The sequence below is a fragment of the Natator depressus genome, chromosome 10, assembly GCF_965152275.1.
Source record: "Natator depressus isolate rNatDep1 chromosome 10, rNatDep2.hap1, whole genome shotgun sequence".
Taxonomy (NCBI): domain Eukaryota; kingdom Metazoa; phylum Chordata; order Testudines; family Cheloniidae; genus Natator; species Natator depressus.
Window position 1 is genome coordinate 33,861,715 of NC_134243.1, and position 23,907 is coordinate 33,885,621.

At 49.1% G+C, this 23,907-nt stretch overlaps 1 protein-coding gene across 1 annotated transcript in view; it reads left to right on the forward strand.

The window, feature by feature from the left end:
* Positions 1-23,907, forward strand: part of NLRC3 (NLR family CARD domain containing 3) — a 72,319-nt gene that overhangs the window by 30,821 nt on the left and 17,591 nt on the right. The window contains exons 4-11 of the mRNA XM_074964675.1: positions 4,500-6,255; positions 8,112-8,198; positions 10,821-10,904; positions 12,539-12,622; positions 15,107-15,190; positions 17,019-17,102; positions 22,045-22,128; positions 23,553-23,636. Of these exons, the coding sequence (XP_074820776.1) occupies positions 4,500-6,255; positions 8,112-8,198; positions 10,821-10,904; positions 12,539-12,622; positions 15,107-15,190; positions 17,019-17,102; positions 22,045-22,128; positions 23,553-23,636 (2,347 nt within the window). The remainder of the gene's footprint in view (positions 1-4,499; positions 6,256-8,111; positions 8,199-10,820; positions 10,905-12,538; positions 12,623-15,106; positions 15,191-17,018; positions 17,103-22,044; positions 22,129-23,552; positions 23,637-23,907) is intronic.

Sequence of the window (23,907 nt, forward strand, 5' to 3'; positions counted from 1 at the left end):
CAGTCGCCCATTCCCAGCTTCTGGCAAACAGAGGCGAGGGACACCACTCCTGCCCATTCTATACCTTTTCCAGTTCCAATAGACCTTTTTTGAGATGGGGCAACCAGATCTGCACACAGTATTCGAGATGTGGGTGTACCATGGATTTATATAGAGGCAATAGGATATCTTCTGTCTTATCATCTATCCCTTCCTTAATGGTTTCCAACATTCTGTTTGCTTTTTTGACTGCTGCTGCACATTGAGTGGATGTTTTCAGAGAACTATCCACAATGACTCCAAGATCTCTTTCTTGAGTGGTAACAGCTAACTTGGGCCCTATCATTTTGTATGATAGTTGGGATTATGTTGTCCAGTGTGCATTACTTCGCCTTTGTCAACATTGAATTTCATCTGCCATTTAGTTGCCCAGTCACTCAGTATTGTGAGATCCCTTTGTAACTCTTCACAGTCAGCTTGGGACTTAACTCTCTTGAGTAGTTTTGTGTCATCTGCAAATTTTGCCACCTCACCGTTTACCCCCTTTTCCTGTTCATATGTGAATTGTGGCTGTGTTGTACTCAAGAGGTAGCTGCATTTCAGTGGATGGCAAGGTGATCTCAATAGTTTTGCTTGTTAAGTTTGTAAAGCACATCTGGATCCTGGATGGGGCTACAGGAAGGTACACCATAGCTGCCCGTTTTACTGGAAAAACAAGCTTTCGCATCTTAGAGCCAACGTTACACAGAACAAGTTATTACCCTCTGCTGCCTCAAGCAGCATCAAGAGAAGCAGCAGCCATTGCTGATAGAGATGTAGGAGACAGAGAGAGCTCAGTGAGTCAGCTCGACTCGGCTCCCAAGTGGGGCTGGCAGTGTTGCCAGTTAAAAGCCAATTATCTAACTGGCTTTGAGGGAGAGGGGTCATCTTGTTTGACCGGGAACGGGTTAGAAAATAGAATAAGGAAAAAGAACTTGGGTGAAATGTTGTTGCTGAAATGTTTGTTTCTGGAGAGCAGGGGGAGAGACTGGAGTGTACATGCCCCAGCTTGGTAATTCCTCACCAAGGGAGACAAGGCTGCCAGGCTGTGGTCCGCTGGATTTGTCTGTCCATATGTGTGTTATGGGTCTGTGGGACTGGGGAGGCTGCAGGGAGTATCTCTGCACTCCCAGGATGGTGGCTAAGCTCAGCCCCTACACTCCCCCATGGGAAAGGATTGCTCTTTCCTACTGCCCCCAGGTGTGCTATGACCCATGGATGGAGTTGGGGATGAGGAGGAGGCCATGCCAGGACCTGGACCCTGTCCCAGGCCGCAGAGCTGTCTAGATGCATAGGATGAGCATGCTGCAGCCCCTTCAGGAGCAGGCCTGTTCTACCTGTGTGCTGGGAGCTACAGGAGGGATTATGTCTGGTTTAGGAGCCCCACCTGGGGTGGTGCAGCTCCACACTGGCCCCAAGACAGGGCTGAGTGCGCATGGCCACGCCCTTAGAAAACGTCTTGGGTCATATTGTGTATTACAAATACTGTACAATGAAAGGGTGCACTGCCCTCAATATAGGGCTGCAGCTAACCACAACAACCTAGCGCTCAGGGATCTGGCAGTGACAGCGCCTGGACAGAGCGAAGGGGCTTCCAAAAGCTCCCCAGCATAGTGTGGGGAATGAATCTAGGACTGAGGTTTTGTGCATGCGGAGCTGTACCCCTAGGACTGTTCAGGAGCAGCCACCTAGCTCTGTCTCTCCTGTGGGAGCTGATCAAAGCCTCCTAGCCACACACCCAATTTGTCTGTCTTCTCATTTCTCTGCCTCAGGCAGCAGTTCAGTGTAAATAAGGTTGCTTAATAATTTGCCACCTAGACATTGAAACGCTGCTTCAAGTGAGAAAGTTTGAATACTTCAATCAGGGCTCTACTGTCTGGAGAGTAATTGCACAGAAAAGCACTCAATAACATGATGGTGAAGGGGTCACAAGTTAAAGTCTCATTCTGTTTTGTTTCCATGTGTCAGCATCACGCAGCCTCCAAACAAGAAGTCTTGTGCTATATTTAAAAAGTAACGGCCATGTTCTGATGATGATTTACTGAGCACCACAGTCCCCATCCCAGGGATTTTACAAACTAAATCCATCATGGAACGTACAGTGCAGACATTGGGCTGCTACTGTAAGCCATGCTATGGCAAACTGGAGTCACTGACAGCTGAGTCTAAATGAGACTGGGAAAGTCTTATCTGGTGCAACAGATCTTCCAGCCCTTTGACATGCATATTCCATCAACATAGACTAGATAGGCTCACTTAGGCCTTGTCTACACAGAAAATATTTTTTTCAGTATAATCTAAGAAGTGAAGTTAAACTGTTATCATTATACTAGCATCGATCCGAATGTGAATACTCCTACTGCAGAAAAAGAATGGCTTTTGTCAGCTTCACTTTTCTCGCTTGCGAAGGAGTTGAAGTTAAATCTAAAAAAACCATTCTTATTCTGGAATAAGAGTGTCCACATGGCTAATAACAATATTGGTATAACTGGTAAAACTTTCCTGTGTACACAAGTCCTTCAACTGACTGACTGACCCACTCACTACCATGTTGTTTGCATCTCCTCCTTACATATCAGCTCTGAATTTGGTCAAGAGAGTCTAGCAAGAGAGAAAAGCAGCTAAGAGGGAAGGGTGTATGAATATGTACAGTAACTCCTCACTTAACGTCCTCCCACTTAACGTTGTTTCGATCTTACGTCCCTGCTCAATTACAGAACATGCTCCATTTAAAGTTGTGCAATGCTTCACTATAACATCGTTTGGCTGCCTGCTTTGTCCACAGCTGGCAGCCCCGCATCAGCTCCCCTATGCCCCCCACAGTGCCTTCCGCCCGCCGGCAGACCCCGCGGATCAGCGCCTTCCTCCTCCTCCCGCAGCCTCCTGCCCGTGGCAGTCAGCTGGCTGGCGGCGTTCAGGAGGCAGGGGAGGGAGGGGGAGCCTGCGCGCCATGTCCTCGCTCCTCCCCCCTCCCTCCTGCACACCGCAAACCAGCTGATTGCCGTGGGCAGGAGGCAGGGGAGGGAGGGGGGAGGAGCGAGGACACAGCGTGCAGAGTAAAGGGTGGGGGGGGGGGAAGAAGAGGCAGGTTAAGGGTGGGGACTTGGGGGAAGGGGTGGAGTGGGCGGCTGAGGGTTGAGCCCCCCACCCCTGGTGCTTGCAGAGTAGGGGAAGCTGTCATTGCGCAATGTGCTTCTCCTAGCCTACAGCACCTTCAGCCTCCTTGCCTGCCTCATTGTCTCCAGTGCCAGTGGGCTGTGCCTGTGTGGGGTAAGGCGGTGGCACCTCCCAACTATAGTACTGTACTGTATGGCAAAAAAAAGTTTCCCTGGAACCTAACCCCCCCATTTACATTCATTCTTATGGGGAAATAGGATTCGCTTAACATCATTTCACTTAAAGGTGCATTTTTCAGGAACATAATTACAATGTTAAGTAAGGAGTTACTGTAAGTTAATTACCCTTTACTTCAATGTATCCTTCCTTTCTTAGACTCCGTAATACTCCATCTAAGGGAGTGGGAGACAGTGTAAGGTGTTCCAGCGTACACCACCCTCTTACTGACCTGTCAGTGGAATTGCACGTTCATTTGGAAGCCACAGAACTGCTTATTTCTGTGAAAGACACTCCGAGTGGGGAACTTGCACTCCGAGATTTGGAGCTGAACTTGTGCTGAACTCGGACCATAACTCACTTTGGTTTCTTGTGAAACTGTGATTGACTTAACTGGCAGGCACAGCGAGGCGCTAGCGTGGCTGCGGGAGCCGTTACCATGAAAACAAAAGGGTCGCTAATGGATATCGGGAAACCTTTGTATGAGGCCTCAGGTTCGGCACCAGTTCAAATCTCAGACTGCGAGAGAGGCCCTTCCCCAGAAATCAATGGTTCCATTTTATTTGAACCAATGTTTTCTATCAAAGCAATTTAACACCAGTGCTACTTCTACACCTGGAAACTAGATTGATGGGATTGGTGGGATCACAGCAGGGAGAATTTGTGACCATCGTTGTCAAAGATTTGCCACTTCGGGCTTTTTAAACTTCCTTATGAAACATTTTAAACTAGATTGAACAAAGTCGTAGAGCACATGCAGTCGGGACGTTGTGCCTTTGCTTGGGGGCTGGAGGAGATGGCTCCATCTCTAACTTCAGTGATTCAGTGATGCGTGCAGTTTCCTGCCCTGACATTCAGTCCACACATTCCTCGACAAAGCAGCGGTAACTAGCAGCCAAAGCAGTTCCAGCCCCGTCCTTGTGGTCAGCTGGGGAGTGTGTCTGAGTAATGAGAACTGTGCTCCCCATCACAATCACATCTACAGCCGGTACAACCCTCCCCCTTGGTTGCGAGTTTTCAAACGTGCTTTCCTGACCTCCAGAAGCTCCAGCTGGCTTCTCTTCCCTGCAATAATGAGAGAAGGTCAGGCTGTGCCTATTGCTTATGCTTGTGGTCATTGTCTGTCTCCCTCTTGACCTATTTTGCTTCTCTCTACACAGACCCTATGGTGCAAAAGCATTTGGAAAGTCTCCAGAACCGCTATGGAACTGGTGTGGAACTTGGCCAGCTGGAGAGGCTCACTAATCTTCTGCTGGTGGAAGGCTTGACAGATATTCAGCAGAAAGAGCACGACGTCATGCAGATTGAGGCCACCAAAGGCATGAGAAATGTTGCCAAGAAAATCCCCCTGGAGAAGCTCTTCCTTCCTCTGTCTAAAGTCAGCATTCCTCCTCGAATCTCTGTGACCGTGGGCGTGGCTGGGATCGGCAAAAGCACTTTGGTGAAACTGTTTGTCTGCATGTGGGCCAAAGGGGAGGTCAATAAGGACATCATATTCGTGCTACCTCTCAGCTTCCGGGAACTGAACACTTATGAGAAACTCTCTGCTGAGAGGCTCATCCGGTCAGCATTTCCTCACATCACTGAACCCAGCTTTATCTCCAATGGTACAGCCCGGATTTTACTGATTCTGGATGGCTTGGATGAGTTTAAGACTCCTTTAGATTTTTCCAACACAGTTGTTTGCACGGACCCCAAAAAGGAGATTCAAGTGGATAGTCTGATCACCAATATTATCCGTGGCAACCTGTTCCAGGAAGCTTCCATTTGGGTCACTTCACGGCCCACAGCAGCCAGCCAAATCCCAGGTGGCCTAGTTGACCGGATGACAGAAATACGCGGTTTTGGAGAAGTGGAGATCAAGGACTTCTTGGATCAAATGTTCCTTGAGAACAAAGACTTATCCAATCAAGTCTTGGGTCAGATCAAGGCTAACAGATCTTTGTACACAATGTGTACGGTTCCTGCCTTTTGCTGGATATCTGGCTCCTCAATGGGCTATTTCCTAAAGAACAGCACTGATCAATCCCAAGAAATGACAACTGTTCCAAAGACTTTATCAGAAATCTACTCCTATTACTTTAAAATGGCACTGAGTAGTGACTGGCAGGAAAAACAGAAGGAGACTCCCAGAATAGAACAAGCTATAAACAACAGCAAGAAAATTATTGGTAACCTGGGTCGGCTGGCATTTTATGGTCTGCTCAAGAGAAAGTACGTATTTTACGAACAAGACTTGAAAGCCTATGGCATAGACCTCTCATCACTACAAGGCAGCTTGTGCAGTAGGATGTTACTCAAGGAAGAGATGCAGTTCTCCACTGTCTACTATTTCTCCCATTTAACCCTCCAGGAGTTTTTGGCAGCCACTTATTACTATGCTTCAGCAAAGCGAGCAATATTTGATCTCTTTACTGAGAGCGGGATGTCCTGGCCTAAGTTTGGTTTCCTCAATCACTTTAAGAACGCTGTCCAGAGATCACTGCAGTCAGAGGATGGGCAGCTGGATATCTTTGTGCGCTTTCTCTCTGGCCTTCTCTCCCCACAGGTGAACAAATTGCTGTCTGGTTGGCTCTTGGTGAAGGATGAGCATAACAGCTTCCGAAGCCACATGATCAGCTTTCTCCAGAGCTGCCTGAACACTGACTATGTCATCTCCTCCAGGACCGTGAACATCATGCAGTGCTTGTATGAAGTGCAGCACATGGAGCTGGCCAAGACAGTGGAGGAAGCTATGAAAAACGAGAGCTTGGCTGGGATGTTAACACCAGTGAATTGCTCTGCCCTGGCTTATCTCCTGCAGGTCTCTGAGGTGTGCATGGAGGAGACAAACCTCTCCAACTGCCTCACCTACAATATCTGCAAAAGTCTGCTTTCCCAGCTCCTCTTCTGCAGTAATCTCCGGTAAGTCAGATCTGGGTTTCGTGTAGGGATTGGGACTATTTCCACATTTTTGTGACATGCGGTAGAAAGTAGCAGCTGTTTAAAGGATATGTGGCAATTATTTTATTCAGGACTATTGTCCTGCAAACAGAAATATACTCTGAGGATGGTATGGACTTGTGGTACTGAGGCAATATGTGTCATGTTCAGAGCTGGGGGCTGAAAGTCCAGACTCTTGGGGTCTTCTAGTGGAGGGGACTGGAGTAGAAAACCTCTTGAGGTCTCTTCCAGTCCTGTGATTCTATTATTCTATTTTTGGCTCTGCCACTGACCTGCTGTATGACCTTGGGCAAGTCAGTCCAGCTCTGGTCTTCAATTTCTCCACTTGTAAAGGGGAGAGGATACTATCTACTTCACAGGGGTGATGGGAGGCTTGGTTAATCCAGGGTCTATTTCAGGAGTGGGTGAGGTTCTGTGAACTACGATGTGCAGGAGGTCAAACTAGATGATCATGATGGTCCCTTCTGGCCTTAAAGTCTATTAGTCTAATATGTTCAAAATGCCATGTGTTCTTTGGGTGAAAGGAGCTGGAGAAGCGGAAGTGACAGTGCTAGTATGCCAAACGTTGTGCTGTGTTTGTTATTACCTATGTGTATCAGTGGCTGATGAGCTATCCTGAGATGCTGGTTACATTACATTACAGGGGCCACTTAGGAGACCACGGAGTCTGGAACTGGGATTCTTGCTTTGTGGGCTGGTAGAGGTAACAAGACTAAGAGGAGGCAGGTGTCTTTACTTGAACTACTTTCACATTGTACCTTCACCTCTGAGGAGCAAAGGCTAATTCAGTCGCTTTCACTTCATAGTACTTGGCCTCTCTGCTGAGGTTACAATAATAGGTGTCGATTTAATTGGGCGAGGGATGACATGGGCACTTCTCCACTAGGAATTGGACTCAGATCCCCAACTCATTTCACATTGGCCAATGGATAGCCCTTAAAAGACCTTTAGTTACTGCTGGCCTGGATGGATGAGAATCCGCAACTCACAGGTAGAAGATTTTGCATTTCACTCACAGTCCCCTAACAATCCAGAAGTCTATTTGGATCTTTATACCATTTGAGGCTGGTTTAGCACCCCCATTAGACAGACATCCCCAAAAGTCAGCTGTTCCTAATATCAGACTTAGCGACAAGTAGACAAAGTAAGACCAGGTGACAAGGACCGGCACTGGCTTCAACACAGTGCATTTTAGTGTTGTGCAGGCCTAAAACATGCATTTAATGTTAATGACATGACCTGTGGCAACTACAACCTCGTGCCATCTTACAAGACTTATAAAGAGAGGCCCCTGGGCAGTGCAGAGTCCTGTGTCGCTAGGTTGGAATAGGCTTTACACTCCTGCCATATCTTTCATTGGAGGAACCCAAAGGACTTAAATGTGACTTTTGCATAAGTGAAGCATCTCCAAGTTTTTAGAGGACATTCTCTGTGGAAGAATAGGGCCTCCTAGAGTTATCCTGGGATGCTGGTAAGTGTGACTGTGTTATCCTAGAGAGAACAGACTCTTCTGGCACTGTGCATATGGAACGTTCTCTAGTCATGAGGATCAGCAGCGAACAGGCTCTCGGCTCCTTGCTGGGGGATGGTGGGGGAGGTCAGCTTCACTGTGAAAGGCAGCATCTCAAGGAACACGCTACCTCTGACGGGGGTCGCTTTGTGAACTCTTGAGCATGGAAGCTGCACAGATCAGGATCTCTTCATTTTTTCGGAGAGCTCTCACTCTCAGCAGCTCATAATGGACATTTGCTCCTCCTCCTTGTATTATCAAAATGCTTTGTTCTCAGCTGTCTCTTCTGTTTTGCTTTGTTGGCCAGGCTGGACAACAACAAGTTTAAGGACAACGTGATGGAGCTGTTGGGGAGCGTGCTGAGCGTGAAGGATTGTCAGATTCAAAAGATGAGGTACTGGCTAGCGTTCATAAAATATTTTGGGGTGTCACTGCAGTGGCCATTTGAGCTAAAGGTTCATGAACACTCTAAACATTCACATGATCTAAGCTATGTTGTGAGATGTGCCCTCAACACAGCATTACGCCATGTGTCTCCGCATGGTCATCCACTCAGGGTGCAGCAGCAGTCAACAAAGAGAGCAGAACAGAGACCATTAGGAAAGGGCGAGAGAATAAAACAGAAAATATCATAATGCCACTGTATAAATCCATGGTACGCCCACACCTTGAATACTGTGGGCAGTTCTGGTCGCCCCATTTCAAAAAAGATACACTAGAATTGGAAAAGGTGCAGAGATGGGCAATAAAAATGATTAAGGGTATGGAATAGCTTCCATATGAGGAGAGATTAATAAGACTGGGACTTTTCATCATGGAAAAGAGACGACTAATGTGGGGGGATGTGATAGAGGTCTACAAAAGCATGAGAGGTGTGGAGAAAGTACATAAGGAAGTGTTATTTACTTCTTCTCATAACACAAGCACCAGGGGTCACTCAATGAAATTAATAGGCAGCAGGTTTACAACAAACGAAAGGAAGTATTTCTTCACACAACACACAGTCAGCCTGTGGAACTTGTTGCCAGGGGATGTTGTGAAGGCTAAAAGTATAACTGGGTTAAAAAAAGAATTAGATAAGTTCAAGGAGGACAAGTGCAGCAATGGCTATTAGCCAAGATGGTCACAGATGCAACCCATGGTCTGGATGTCTCTAGGTCTCTTGACTGCCAGAAGTATCTGGCACTGACTGCTGTCAGAGACAGGATACTGGGCTAGATGGACCATTGATCTACATGGCTCCAGTATGGCCCTTCTTATGTTTGACTTGCAAGCCCTAGCTACTCACTAGTCATCTTCTCCACACTAAAATTGACCTTCTTGTCTCTCTTAATATTGCTGTAGAGCCCAGTGAGATGTGTTCTGGTAGTTCAATGCATGCAGGTAACCGCCTAACTCCCGCGAAGTTTGGGTTACCAACCTGCCTCCTAAACTGGTGCTCAATCCCATCTTAACTGACCAGCAAACGCCTCCTCTAACAGGGGGACTTCCAGGGTGGAGGCTCCCCTGCTGGGCAATGCTAATTGACCAAGATGATGATGATGTCATTTGCTGGTACGAGGATGGATGTTTATTGTAATCACAGTCAGGGTGGTGGCTTTGGGAACACACGTTTGTCAAGAGGGGTAGGTGAGCAGGGCAGGTCTCCCACTGCCACGCTGTCTCTCTACACAGCTAATTGCAGTTCATGGGCAGACTTTGACTCTCAAAACTTGTGATCAGTGCCACCTAGATCAGTAATTTTCAGCTAGATATCAGCCTCTGTCTCTTTCTGAAACCTGCTGCTTGAGCGGCAAATTGTGGCCGAAGGCAGGGAAGTGAGGACTGTGATTTGTACTAAGTTTTATTGGAGTTTTGCTCTCCAGATTGCAGTTCCCAGCTCTCTTGGGCCGGGTGGATCTGAAATGTGGAATTAACAAGGAATAGTTCCTGTGGGCTCAGACACTAAAGTGCTGGTGCAGACAGTATGCTTTGCAATGCTGGTGGAGGCTCTCTCTGAGCTCTTCTGAGAAAAGGCATTCATAAAGTAGCCAGGCCACAAGCAGTGCTGATGCCTTCAAAGTCAGCTGTGCAGATAATTCCCCAGTACCTTAACCTGGCAGGTTACCTCTCAGGTGAGGTTTGAGGACCTGGGTGGCATAGCCCGAGATGAGGGGTCTGTTACAGGAGTGGGTGGGGGAGGTTCTGTGGCCTGTGATGTGTAGGAGGTCAGACTAGTGGCTCATGATGGTCCCTTCTGGCCCAGATCTCTGAGTCTGCGAGTTATCTGGAATGATAAAGTCGGGTCTGGTTAGTGGCCCATGTCTGAAAACCGTGGGGCAAATGGCTAACCTGTAGGACACTGAGGCTGAGTATTGTGTTCTGCCTAGCACTCTGCACTGCTCCTGATGATAAGTTTGTGGCTCCTTGTTCTCCTGCCCCCTTAGAGCAGGAGACCCTCCCCTCTTTGGGAGCACCGGGCCCCCAGCAAGCAGAGTCTGCCTTTCCCCACCTACCTCTTCCTTCCTCCAGCTCTGTGCCCCTGCCCAGACTCCCTCTCACTTCCACATGAGTCATTGCCTGCCCCAGTGTGGTGCAGCACCTTCCCACAGCCCTCCTGGGACCCAGCCAGGGAGAACTGTCAGTCACAGCCGCAGAGCACAGCCAAGGACAGGGATGGCTCGCTGGGGCCCTGGGATTCATTGCAGGAATGAATTCCAGTCCAGCTAGGTCTGTCAACAGCCAGCACCTCTCCCTGCACCTGCCATTGCCCTCAGTCCCCAGATGACATATACCCAGGGATCAACTGGTTTCCAAAGGGTTAACATGATCTTATAATGAACCAATGGAATTGTATTTTTCAAACGTAATATGGTCACCTCCATGTTATAACAGTATTCCTCTTCCATGCAAATTCCTCAGCTGTGTCCTTGGCAGTTTCTGTGGCCGGCAGCGGGCTTGGAGGGATGTAATGGGCTAGGAACTGTATTTGTTCTCCTTAGACTAGATGCTAACTCCAATTTCTTTTCCCGGACAGCTTGGCAGAAAACCAGATCAGTAACAAAGGGGCCAAAGCCCTTGCCAGATCTCTGATGGTCAACAGGAGCCTGACGGTACTTGAGTAAGTTTCGTATGTTTCCTAGTTGATGTCGTCCATGCTGTGGGCAAACATGGGTGCCTGCAGTGCACTCGTGCGCCGTCGGCCGTTTCCTTCATGGAAATTGGTTCAATAGAATGGGTGACGTCAGCTGACCGTAATTTCTCCCCATTGGAGGATGGCTCCTGCCCACCGCAATCAGTTCCCAGAAGAGATGAATGTGGTTGTTGCAGTATTCTAGACTGGTGACGAATGAAAGAAATGTCAGCTGCCAAGCTTCTTTTCTCTTGCTGAAATCAGCTGTCAGCAAATATCAAAGATTCCACCCCCAAAGCAACGTGAACACTGAAGTCCAGTAAGAAAGCTCCTGTGATGCCCTCTTGTGAAAAAATTAAAGGTTAAAATCCCTTCCCTGCTCCCCCCACATTCAGAATGAACGAGCATTGCAGACGTCGTGACAAAGATTCACAATGAGGGACCCCAAAAAGTTATTCATCCAGGAAATGTAAGGCAAATGTATGATTCCTTCCTTGGGTGTGAAAAGCTCTCTCTACAGCCTCAGTTTCACAGTTATTTATTTGTGATGTCAGTGATTTTCAATAATAATAGTCGGGGGACACCAAATTTGTGTGAAATATACTCAACTTTTCCATGTAAAATTATACATCTAGGTACAAAGAACGTAGGCCGTACTTATGGGATGGGGGACTCTACCCTGGAAATCAGTGACTCTGAAAGAGATTTGGGGGTCATGGTGGGAATCAGCTGACGATGAGCTCTCAGTGTGACGCTGTTCTGAAAAGAGCTAATGCGATCCTTGAACATATAAACAGGGGAAACTAGAGTAGGAGCAGGGAGGTTATAGTACATCTGTTTGGCACTGGTGCAACCCCTGCTGGAATCCTGTGTCCAGTTCTGGTGTCCCCAGTTCAAGAAGGATGTTGATAACTTGGAGAAGGTACAGAGAAGAGCTGCAAAGATGATTAAAGGATTGGAAAACCTGCCTTACAGTGACAGACTGAGCTCCTTGAGTTTAATTAGCTTAACAAAGAGAAGGTAAGGGGGTGACTTGATCACAATCTGTTAAATACCTACTTGGGGAACAAAGAATTGACAATAGGTTCTTCAGTCAAGCAGACAAAGATTTAACAAGGTCCAATGGCTGGAAGTTGAAGCTAGACAAATTTAAGACTGGAAATAAGGTACACATTTTAACAATGAGGGTAATTAACCAGTGGAACATACCAAGGGTTATGGTGGATTCTCCATCACTGGCAAGTTTTCAATCAAGACTGGATGGTTTTCTAAAAGCTCTGCTCTAGTTCAGACAGGAACTACAGTAATTCAGGGAAGACCTCTGGCCTGTATCCTACAGGAGGTCAGACTAGATGATTGCAATGGGCCCATCTGGCCTTAGCTGTGAATCTATGTAATGATGGACAGTTGACTCTTGATTCCTCCCATGGCGACCTATTAAACTGCACTAAAGTCACCCTGAGTTCCAGTAACAGAGGCTAAGCCCCAGTGGCTGAGAAGATCAAGGTTTAAACTGAATGTCCACCCTTAACTCTCCCTTGTCATACCAGTTTTGTTCTTGTTCAGATTTTCTAACTTTAGCTTTTCTTTCTCTCTTTATCCTCGTTTCGCCTTCTCCCCAGCCTTCGCAGTAACGCCATCGGACCCACAGGGGCAAAAGCACTGGCTGATGCACTGAAAATAAACCAAGTCCTACTCTCCCTGAAGTAAGTGCTGTTGGTTTTCTTTCCTTGGCTTCTTCTGAAAGCTAATTCCTAATAGACATAATTGTACGTGCAAGAGACCGCTGTATGGGTGTGAACAGTCTTCATCTCACTGGCTATCAGATGTTCAAATGACTAGACTAGAAAGATTGTGGGTAGTAAACAGCTGCCTTCATCCCAGTATAAGTGCAGTCAGCTTGCAGCAGGTGGCTGTCACAAGTGCAGTAGCCATAGAAACAACGTCTCACTTGCAATGTCCAGGAACAATCCTTTCCTGACAGGGCTTTGGCAGAAGCAGACAACTCCTGAGAGTCCATCTTAACTTTACAGGGGACCCAGGAGAAGCCACCTTGGAGATGCTACTTAGTTCTCTCCAGATGCCCTGCTGTGTGGGGGATGCGCTCACTGAAGCTGCTAGCTCTTTACAGTGATGCTGTGCTTTATGGTGTCTTGTCAAAAGGGCTGTCCAGGCATTAGAAACATTGCATATGGCGTTGGGTTGAAAGGTGCGTCAGAATGGCAGAGGTCTCTAATTGTCATTGCCGTGTGCTAATTCTAGGCTTCCCTGCAGTGAGGGACACAGCAACATCTGTGTTGTGTTCTTGGATTTTCTCTGCTATCCCTTTTCTTTAATAAGATGAGGTCAGGTCCAGGGCAAATTGTCTGTACGTATAAACGTACTGCATACTCGTAAGTAACATTTACACTTTGGCTATGGAACGAGGAGAAACTCAGTGGTTTTGGCTGAGTTGCGCTCTGAGGTTTTGGAGTGGTTGGACTTTTGGGCCCCTGTGAACGGAAATCAAAGGAATTGTTCATGTGATTCCCTAGCAACTGAACCTGTTGAGTTTTGTACTTCGTAAGTTACGGATCCAGTGGGCCTGGTGCTCCTCTCAGGGATGCTGGCGTAAATCAGGAATAGGAAGTCTATGAACTTATGCCAGTGAGAAACCAAGGCAGGATCAGAATCAAGCCCAATAGATCTAGGTATTGGCTCAAACCACAAAATTGAGATTTGGATTTTGAATACCCCCTTCCCCAGTCTGAGGTGTGAGGGAGTCAAGCTGAGGAGTTCTGGCTCCAGCCCCGTCTACTTATATCTCCTTACCCTGAACCAACTATCCAGAACTACTTTGAACTCTCCCTCCTCCCCCATTCTCTTTGAAGAAGTCATAGGGCATAACTTAGTACATGGACTGAGGGATTGGGATGGATCTGGTTGGGGCGTACATGCCCCAATGTCTTATTATTGAGTACAATATCTATTGACTTACTGTCTTGTTTATATTTATTGAATTATTCTCCATATTGAGATTCAACTGCTATTTAAAAATCATGATTCTGTAAAAAAAATAGGCAGAAAGTTTTAAAACAAACAAGAGGAAGTTTTTCTTCATACAATGCACAGTCAACCTGTGGAACTCATTGCCAGGGGATGTTGTGAAGGCCAAAAGTATAACTGGGTTCAAAAAAGAACTAGATAAGTTCCTGGAGGACAGGTCATAGAATATCAGGGTTGGAAGGGACCTCAGGAGGTCATCTAGTCCAACCGCCTGCTCAAAGCAGGACCAATCCCCAATTTTTGCTCCAGATCCCTAAATGGCCCCCTTGAGGATTGAACTCACAACCCTGCGTTTAGCAGGCCAATGCTCAAACCACTGAGCTATCCCTTCCCCCTCTCTTGGCTATTAGCCAAGAACGATCAGAGACACAACCCCATGTTCTGGGTGTCCTAAACCTCTGACTGCCAGAAGCCGGGACTGGATGACAGAGGATGGATCACATGATGATTGCCCGGCTCTGTTCATTCCCTCTGATGCACCTTGTACCATCTACTGTCAGAAGAGAGGATACTGGTCTGACCCAGTATGGCTGTTCTTATGTTCTTTTATGTTCTTCTGATGGCACCGAAGGGCGGGGAAGAGCAGGAAGCCAGGCAGAAGGAAGACTAGGCAGAGGAGGAAAGGGAGGGATAGAAGTGGCCTATAAGACCATATAAAAAACGAAGGGCCTGATGTCTCAGTTACCCTCAGGCTGCTTTACCCCGCTCTGGCAGTGTGAGGGCCATCAGGTGCAGGCAGATGTGTAAAGTGGATGTCTGTGTAATCTACAGCCACTTTAAGGACTCTTTACCATGTGGCGTGGTGTGGTGGAGTGGTGTGGTGTGAAGGAACGTGTGACTCAACCCCAGCACCTTAAACACAAGGGAGGGAGACGAGAAAGGGCAAGAGGTGTCTGGAAGAGATAGGCTGCTAAGGGGGCAGGAGGCAGTCCCAAACAGCAGGGGCTGGGGGCAAGACTCAGGAGGCGCACTAGGAAAAGAACAGCACAGGAAGTTCAGGCACATGGGGGTTCATTCTTTTATACCATTGCCTCTGGCCTCAGGAGACGGCATGGCTAATATGAGACAGGCTGGGACAGTATGTGGCTGCATTCTGCTCTAATTCCCAGTTTTTCCACAATAATTGTGTTGTGTTATCTCTGCAGCCTCCAGAATAACGTGATCAAGGAAGATGGTGCTAAATTCCTGGCTGAGGCCCTTTTAACCAACCACAAGCTGACAACTTTGCAGTGAGTGATTCTAACACCCAAGCTCCCCTATGGTTTGCTGTCTGCTCCTTTCCGCGGCCATCTGCAAGGGCAGCGCTGTGGTCACAGCAGCCTGCTGCTAATTCCCCTTCTTGGCTTGGCCTCCTGGTCAGGGCCATCTGAAAGCACAAGCAGATGAGCCATTGTCCTCTGCCCCACAATCTGACCGTTTTCCGTGTCTCTACTCAGACACTTAATCATGTCTTTGCACTCCACTAAACACGGTTCCTCCTCCATTGCCCAGGCTCCAGTCGCAAGGGTGCCACCATTTCACACAAGGAAGCCTGCACTGCTCACATCACAGCTGGCTTCCATCTTACAGGAACCACATTCCCGCAAACCCATTCGCCTACAATGCGCTAAATCTACTGCAATTGCTGTGCCCAAAAGTGAGCAGAGGCCAAGTGTGGAGAGAGATGCTCTTCTGCTCAAGGAGCAGGAGGGGGCAGGACAGAGCCGATGTGAAGGAAACATGATAGATGGTGGGGTGGACCCTGAGGAAGATGGTGCCTGGCTTGTTTGCCTGGTTCATACCCAGTCTGTCTTATTTATTCTAACCACTAAGAAGATAAAGCTAAGTGCAAACTACTACAATTAGGAAGCAAAAATGAAATGCAAAGCTACAAAATGGGGAATAACTGACTAGGTGGTAGTATTGCTGAAAAGGATCTGGGGGTTAGAGTAGATCACAAATTGAATGTGAGTCAACAATATGATGCAAATGCAAAAAAATGCTCATATCATTCTGGGGTGTATTAACAGGAATGTTATATGTAAGACATGGGAGGTAACTGTCCTGCTGTACTCAGCACTGGTGAGGCCTCAGCTGGATACTGTGTCCAGTTCTGGTTGCCTCACTTTACGAAAGATGTGAACAAACTGGAGAGAGTCCAGAGGAGAGCAACCGAAAGGATAAAAGGCGTAGAAAACCTGACCTATAAGGAAAGGTTTAAAAAATCTGGACAAGTTTAGTCTTGAGGAAAGACAGAGGGGGGACCTGATAATAGTCTTCAAATACATGAGGAGCTGTTAAAAACAGGACTATGATGAATTGTTCTCCATGTCCACTGAAGGCAGGACAAGAACTAATGTGCTTAATTGGCAGCAAGGGAGATTTAGGTTAGATATTGGGGAAAATGTTTTGACTGTAAGGACAGTTAAGCACTGGAACAGGCTTCCAAGGGAGGTTGTGGAATCTCCATCACTGGAGGTTTTTCAGAACAGGTTGGACAAACACCTATCAGGGATGGTCTAGGTTTACTTGGTCCTGCCATAGCGCAGGGGCTGGACTAGATGACCTCTCAAGGTCCCTACCAGCCCTACCTTGCTATGATTTTAGGTTAGGTCGAATAGGGCATGTAACAGAGTGTGATGTCAAGTGTGATGCTAGATTGGCAAGGATTTGCCTTGATGATGATGATGATGTCTGTCAATATGGTAATGGCTGATAACAACATGATCATGGCTGTTACTTGATGTGACCAGGCCAGCTAGTCTCCACTCTGATGGAAAATCCTCCACTCTGATGGAAAAGTCCACCCACCAGCTTACCTGGGGCAGCTATCCAGAGAGAATTTGAGGATCTAGGTCTAGTAGAGCATGATAAGAGATGGGATGAAGGTATAAATAGCAAAAGAGTGTGCACCAAAGCTACCTGTGTGCATTAGGGGAGTACAAAATATACAGAGGCAGAAGTGCCTCAGCCAGAAATGGGAGACCTCAAGTGAGAAGAAGGAAGTTAAAGTGTGTTATTGATGGAGAGCTGACTCCCTCTTTTTGAAGTTTATGGGTGATTCTGTCTTCTTCACAGCCTTCAGAAGAACTCCATTGGGCCCCAAGGTGCAAAGAAAATAGCAGAAGCACTGAAGCAGAACGGGAATCTCAGGGAACTGATGTAAGGATTGACAGAGAGGTTACAAGTTAATAGAGAGATGAACAATGATTGAGGTTGACACTAACTTCTGAGTCCCCTTAGGATCTGTCCCAACCTATTATGACATGGTGTACAAGAAAGGCCAGATATTGCCACCCCTATTCCATGGGTGGTCCCATTGAAATCAGGGGGATTTCTCATGGAGGGATGGACTGACTGTTCATTGTGGCTCAGAATGGCAGAATCTGGCCCGAAGTGCATTGGGCTCAACGGTTGCTTTATGTGCATAGGGTGGGAGGTCAGGGAGTCATTTCATAAGCATGGAAGGAATGTTTATGCTCACCAGTTTCCGTGTGATGTATCTTGTAGTAATTCAGCAGCGATATTATAGAGACACTGACGTAAGTGCAAGTGCTGCACCCTATGTACAGCTTCATGAGTGCGGATGGATGTGTGGCTGTTACCACAGGGACACGAGTGGGGCGGGAAGGTAGTGTGTGGTAACAGCCAGCCAGGGACAGGAAATCCCACCAGACTCCCCTGGCAGGGTTTCCTGTGCATTCTCATTGGGAGGCCAGGGTTTGACCTCTGCTCATCCCCTGCTCACTGTTGAGTGCCTTCCTGCAGCAAGCATGTGGCCCCAAAACCCTGTGGACACCTTGAGACTGGAAGGGATATCTGGGCTCTCTATGGGCACAAGGCCATCCACGCAGACCATCTGGGGCTGTGCAGCAGCTCGGGTGCTCGGCAGCTATAGCCTTGCTTCCTGACTGCCCGGCTGCTTGGCAGCCGTGTTGGCAGGATTCCTGTTAAAGGGGAGAGGGGCTCCCACTGTGGAGGGGGCAGCTGGCTGTATTATATCTCCAGAGGAATCTCTATTGGGTGTCCGGGGGGAAGAGATGCATCTCTCACTCCTTCCTCCAGTGTAGGTACCAAACTAGACAGGCCCCTTTTTGAGAGGTTTGTCCCTGTGCGGTACTGGGACAAAACCAGATGTGGTTTTCTCCAATGTAGGATGGGGGATGCCACTCAGCACCCTGCGGCTCTTAAAAATGGCTTCTGCCCAGGCAGTGTGACCTCACATCTACTGTCCTGCTGGCAGGGGCAGGATCATGTTGGCGGGGATGGGGTCATGCTGTTCCTGGAAGTACCAGGATGTCTGGTATTCTGGAAACGGGCGAGTGGCCACCTTACTCCAGTGTACCCACTGCCTGCCCTATCCCCCCAGCATGCCTCACTGGGAAGAGCCACACCTCCATGGCCCCTTTTCCAGCACGGGGAGGGAGAGACCTGTTTGAAGGGGATCCTCTGCATGCCGATCAGAAGGGTACAGTCCGGCCACACTTGTTCTTATGTTAATAACGTACCCTGGAGAGGGCCTGGACACACCCATTGCTGGAAGTACAGCAGCTGTGCCCCCAGAAATACGAACCACCGTAGTCAGGGAACACAAATCAGACAAGCACTAGAGCTAAACACATGTCTGGGGTCGTGCTTTGCAACTCCCTGGAAAGCTTCCCTTCCAAGAGCATTTCTATGAAAAGCCAAACTAGGGAAGGAACAGGTTAAAGAATGTTCAGATCGATCAGCTGTATTAAAGTTGGCAGGGCCTGGTGAAATTCATCTTAGGGTACTTAAGGAACTAGCTGAAGCAATCTTGGAATTGTTAGAGATTATATTGGCGAACTCATGGAGGATGGGTGAGGTCCCAGAGGACTGGAGAAGGGCAAACACAGTGCTGGTCTTTAGAAAGGGGGACAAAGAGGATCTAAGTTTCCTGTAAGCTAAATAAGCTGCTGGCCATGCAGGCTGGGCAGGCGCTCAGGGAACCTGTCCAGCTGGGACCTGCTGCGGCCGGGGGAGGGGCGCCCCTTCCCCAGCCCCAACCTAGCCTGGCCCCAACCTTCTGCGGCTGGGGGAAGGGTGCCCAGAGGCGCTGACTTCCCCTTCAGCCAGGGGGTGCTTGATCCCCTGCTCCCTCCCAGGTCCCGCCCCACCTCTTCCTGCCCTGTCCCACCTCTGCCCCGCCTCCTCCCCCAAGTGCGCCCCATCCCTGCTCTTCCTCCCCCTCCCGGAGTTTCCTACATGCTGCAAAACAGCTGTTCACAGAGGGCAGGAGGCACTGGGAGGGAGGGGGAGCTTGGCTGCCAGTGGCTAATTTTTCTCTGTGGGTGCTCCAGCCCTGGAGACCCACGGAGTCGGTGCCTATGGGGACACCCTTCCCCCGCCCCCAACCCAGCCCCGGCATGGACCTGCTGCAGATGGTGCTACTGCGGGGAGAGAGAGCTAGGGGGAGTCCTCTCTCCCCACCGTAGCCCCAGAGCACCCTTCTGCACCCCAAACCCCTCATCCCCAGCCCCACACCCCCAGCTGGAGCCCTCATCCTATGCACCTCAACCCTCTGCCCCAGCTCTGAGCCCCTCATCCCCAGCCCCACCCCAGAGCCCGCACCCCCAGCCAGAGCCCTCACACCCCTGCATCCCAACCCTCTGGCCCAGCTCTGAGCCCCCCCCCCACCACACACACACACACTCCAAACCCCTCGGCCCCACCCCCACCAAATGAATTTTGTTCTGTGCACCAATATGAAGGTGATGTGTCACACATCATCTCCATATTGGTGCACATAACAAAATTCATTCCACACATGGGCGGGGAAAATGAGAGGGAACACTGAAGAGGACCCAGGGATTTATAGAGCAACCTGAAATCAATACCTGGAAAGAAACTGGAGCAAATTATTAAACAAGAAAAAATTATACCAGACCAGCCTAATTTCCTTCAGTAGGGTTACTCGTGGACTAGTGGATGCGGGGAAGTAGTAGATGTGATATACCCTGATTTTTAGTAAGGCTTTTGGATACAGTCCCTCACGACAGTCTCATAACAAACAGGGGAAATGCGGTCTAGATGAATTTACTATAAGGTGGGTGCACAACTGATTGAAAGACGGTACTCAGAGAGTAATTATCTGTGGTTCGCTGTGCAACTGGGAGGGCGTATCTACTGTGGTCCTGCAGGGGTCAGTCCTGGGTCTGGTGCTATTCAATATTGAAATTAATGATAGAGTGGAGAGGATGCTTATCAAATTTGCAGATGACACCAAGCTCGGAGGGGTTGCAAGCACTTTGGAGGCCAGGATTAGAATTCAAAACAACCTTGACAAATCAGAGAATTGGTCTGAAATCAACAAAGTGAAATTTAATAATGACAAGTGCAAAGTTCTACACTTCGGAAGCAAAAATCAACTGCAGAACTACAAAACGGGGAATAATTGACTTGGCGGGAGTACTGCTGAAACGGATCTTGGGGTTATAGTGGATCACAAATAGAATGAGTAAACAAAGTGATGCAGTTGCAGAAGGCTAATATTATTCTAGGCGCATTACCAGGAATGTCTTGTATAAGACACAGAGGTAATTACCCCACTCTGCTCAGCACTGGTGAGGCCTCAGCTGGATACTGTGTCCAGTCCTGGATGCCTCACTTTAGGAAAGACGTGAACAAATTGGAGAGAGTCCAGAGGTGAGCAACAAAAATGCCACAAGGTTTAGAAACCCTGACCTATGAGGAAAAGTTTAGTCTTAAGAAAAGAAAACTATGGGGGGATCTGATAACAGTCTTTAAATATGATGAGGTCTGTTCTAAAGAGGCCAGTGATCAATTGTTCTCCGTGTCCACTGAAGCTGGACCAGATGTAATGGGCTTAATTGGCAGCAAGGGAGATTTAGGTTAGATAGTAGGAAAAACTTTCTAGCCATAAGGATAGTTAAGCTCTGGAACAGGCTTCCGAGGGAGGTTGCGGAACCCTATCACTGGAGGTTTTTCAGAACAGGTTGGACAGACACCTGTCAGGAAGGTGTAGGTTTACTTGGTCCTGCCTCTGCACAAGGGGCTGGACTTGATGACCTTTTGAGGGACCTCCCTATGGAGGGAGAGATAGCTCAGTGGTTTGAGCATTGGCCTGCTAAACCCTGTGAGTTCAATTCTTGAGGGGGCCATTTAGGGATCTGGGGCAAAAATTGGGGATTGGTCCTGCTTTGAGCAGGGGGTTGGACAAGATGACCTCCTTAGGTCCCTTCCAACCCTGATATTCTATGATTCTCTTAAAAGGGCTGATCTCCCAGGGATGGGCAGAAGGGTGTTGTCTTTGGAGTGCTTTCAGCTTTGAAATGAACTTCCTCCGACATGCTGCCAAGGTGCAAGTGTGGAAACAATTTAGGAAGCCGTGCAAGAGGCGTTTATTTGCTCTGCCTTTTTCTTATGTGGGCCTGTAGCCAGATAGCATTTGCCCTGCCAGTGGGTGAGGGTGCAGAAGGAACAGCTGCTGATTTATGCCAGCGGTTAGCATCGATTCACTTTAATCTCTCAGCCACTCCCAGGTAACGCAGCAATGGGCACAATATAAATCAGAAGAGCGCCCCAAGTTCCCCTGAGTAGGTGGGCAAGGTGGGATCACCACATGCCACAGGCTGACAGGGACACAGTGTCACTGAATGGGCAATTGATCTTTGAGCTTGAGCGGACACAGCTTTTCTCTGTGGATGGGCGAGGTCTCCATCGCTCTGGCTTGCATTGTAAATGTATTTGGTGCCTGTGGCTGTTCCTTTACCAGATCAGTTTTCTACTGTCATTTTGTCCTATGTTGGGATGGGGTGATCAGATGCAGAATCCAGATGGAGATGTTCGTATTGCTGCTAAAGTGCTGGGCCTTGTCGCCCACCTAGCTCCTCCTTTCCCGGGATGTGACTGGCCTGCTGGGGACTCGGCCTTGGCACGTCACTGCGGAACACTCACTTTTCCCGTTGTGAGACTTGGCAGCTGTGAGGAAACCAAGCCACCCCCTCACTAGGGGGCCAAGGTGGGGGCTGGCTTTTCTCAGGCTGATTGGGATCCCCTGCCTCTGGGCTCTGACTGCAATTTCACAGCTGCTAATGGCTGATCTCCCTTTCCTTTCTCACAGCCTCTCCAGTAACTGTGTGGGGGACACTGGCTCTGTAGCCTTGGCCGAAGCTCTGAGAGTGAATCACAGTCTCACAACCCTGGAGTAAGTCCCTTGCCACTCAAGTGCCTGGAGCACCCCTGATGCATTGTTCTTCACTGCCAAGGGGTGCTTGTTAATGCTCCACTGCTCAGCTCTCCCAAGGGCAGAGTCGTGATCCAAAGTGATCTGGGGTTGCCTCCTACCCCATCCTTGTCTGTTCCCCCAACTCATGTCCGTGGAAAGCAGAAGGGGCCTTTGTGGGGAAGGGGCTGGTAGGTTCCTTTGGGAAAATTTCCCATTGATGATCTGCAGGGCAGAGGGGAATGGCTAGGGGTGTGATGGCCTCGTGCATTTTTTGTGGGGATCAGTTCCAGGGGGTCTCCCAGGAAGTCTTGGTATCTTCAGAGGAGGGTAGTAGGAGGAAGATTCAGCAAAGAAGACAGGAGGACTGGGGGTGGCATAAGGAGCCTTGGCTTTCCCCGTTGCAACCAGCCCTCGTCTGTTGTGCCCAGAGTTATTTCCCTGCTAGAGGTTTGGTGGCCTGTGGGAAATGAGTTGCTGTCCACTGTCTGCTTCCTCATGGGCTCCATCACAAAACTTCTCCACCCTGGTTAGGAGTCTCAGCAGAGGGGCCGCAGACTGACTCGCCTTAGAAACCAAGCAGCCCTCTGCCCCAACAGACGCGCTCCTTCCTGCTCAGGACTGGGGCAGGGTAACCTGGCACCATGGGCAGGGCGTGCCTGCTGCTCTTGCCTGTACTGTCCCTGTCCCGGGGGCAAATGGAAGACTTTTGTCTTCTCAGTCTGGCACCTTTCACCGGGAGCACGTGCCCTTTCTGTGCCAAGAGGGGGACCTCAGCGCGCACCTCCCTCCAGTGCAGCAGGGTGCACCCCCTCTCCCAGCTCTCCCAGGACTGCCTGCTGGGGCTCTGGCTGAACTTTCCCCACCTCTTTTCCTTTTTGCGCTCCCCGTGTGTGGCCCCACACAGTCCAGGGGCCTCCTAGCCAGCTGTCTCTTGAGGGGTGTCTGTCAGTCCCAGAAGAGGAAGCTGGACAGGCATGTGCCTTGCACCTATTTTTTTGGTCTCCACCTACCGCCTGTCTCCAAGCAGAGCTCCTCTGGGTGGCATCCACTGGCTCTTGGGACTCCTTTGGGGAGCTGGGGGCATTGTCTGGGGCTCTCTGCTTGGTGTCCTCAGCCGCCTCATTCTGAACCTGTGACCCTCACTCCTGCTCCTGCTTTATCTTTGGTATCCCCACTGCTTAGCTGATTGCTGGCTCTGTGGCTCCTCCTCCATTGCTGGGGGGTGGGGCTTTTGCTTTGGCGGGCTTTGTCGACCTGTCCAGGATTTCCAACAGGCTGGCACTTTTTGCCATGATGAATTCACTCTTAACCACACAAGGTGAACTCATCCAGTGCTGGGCTGGTACGAAGGCCCACTGCGTCGTTCCTGTGGTGACACTCTGCTGTATCTCTTTGTGTTTTAGCCTCCAGAGCAATTCGATCAGTAACGCGGGGGTCACGGCGCTGATAGGAGCGCTGCGCTCCAACCGGGGCCTCATCAGCCTCAAGTAAGTCTTGGTCTCCGCTCTCCCCTCTTCCCGACACTGCCCCACTCAGATCGCGAACACATACGCTGGCTGGTCATCTGGCCATGTTGTCACCACAAGAATTGTGTCATTCGGCGCAGCACCTTCCAGGTCTCTCTGGCAGTAATCTTGTTTTTTGCACTAGCTACAGCATGCGTTCCTTGCTACTGGAGCACGGCCCCCCACCCTGCAGCTCCTGGGCGAATGGGACCAGTATCCGGGGGTGGGGGTGGGGGGTGAGGGGAGGCCCAGG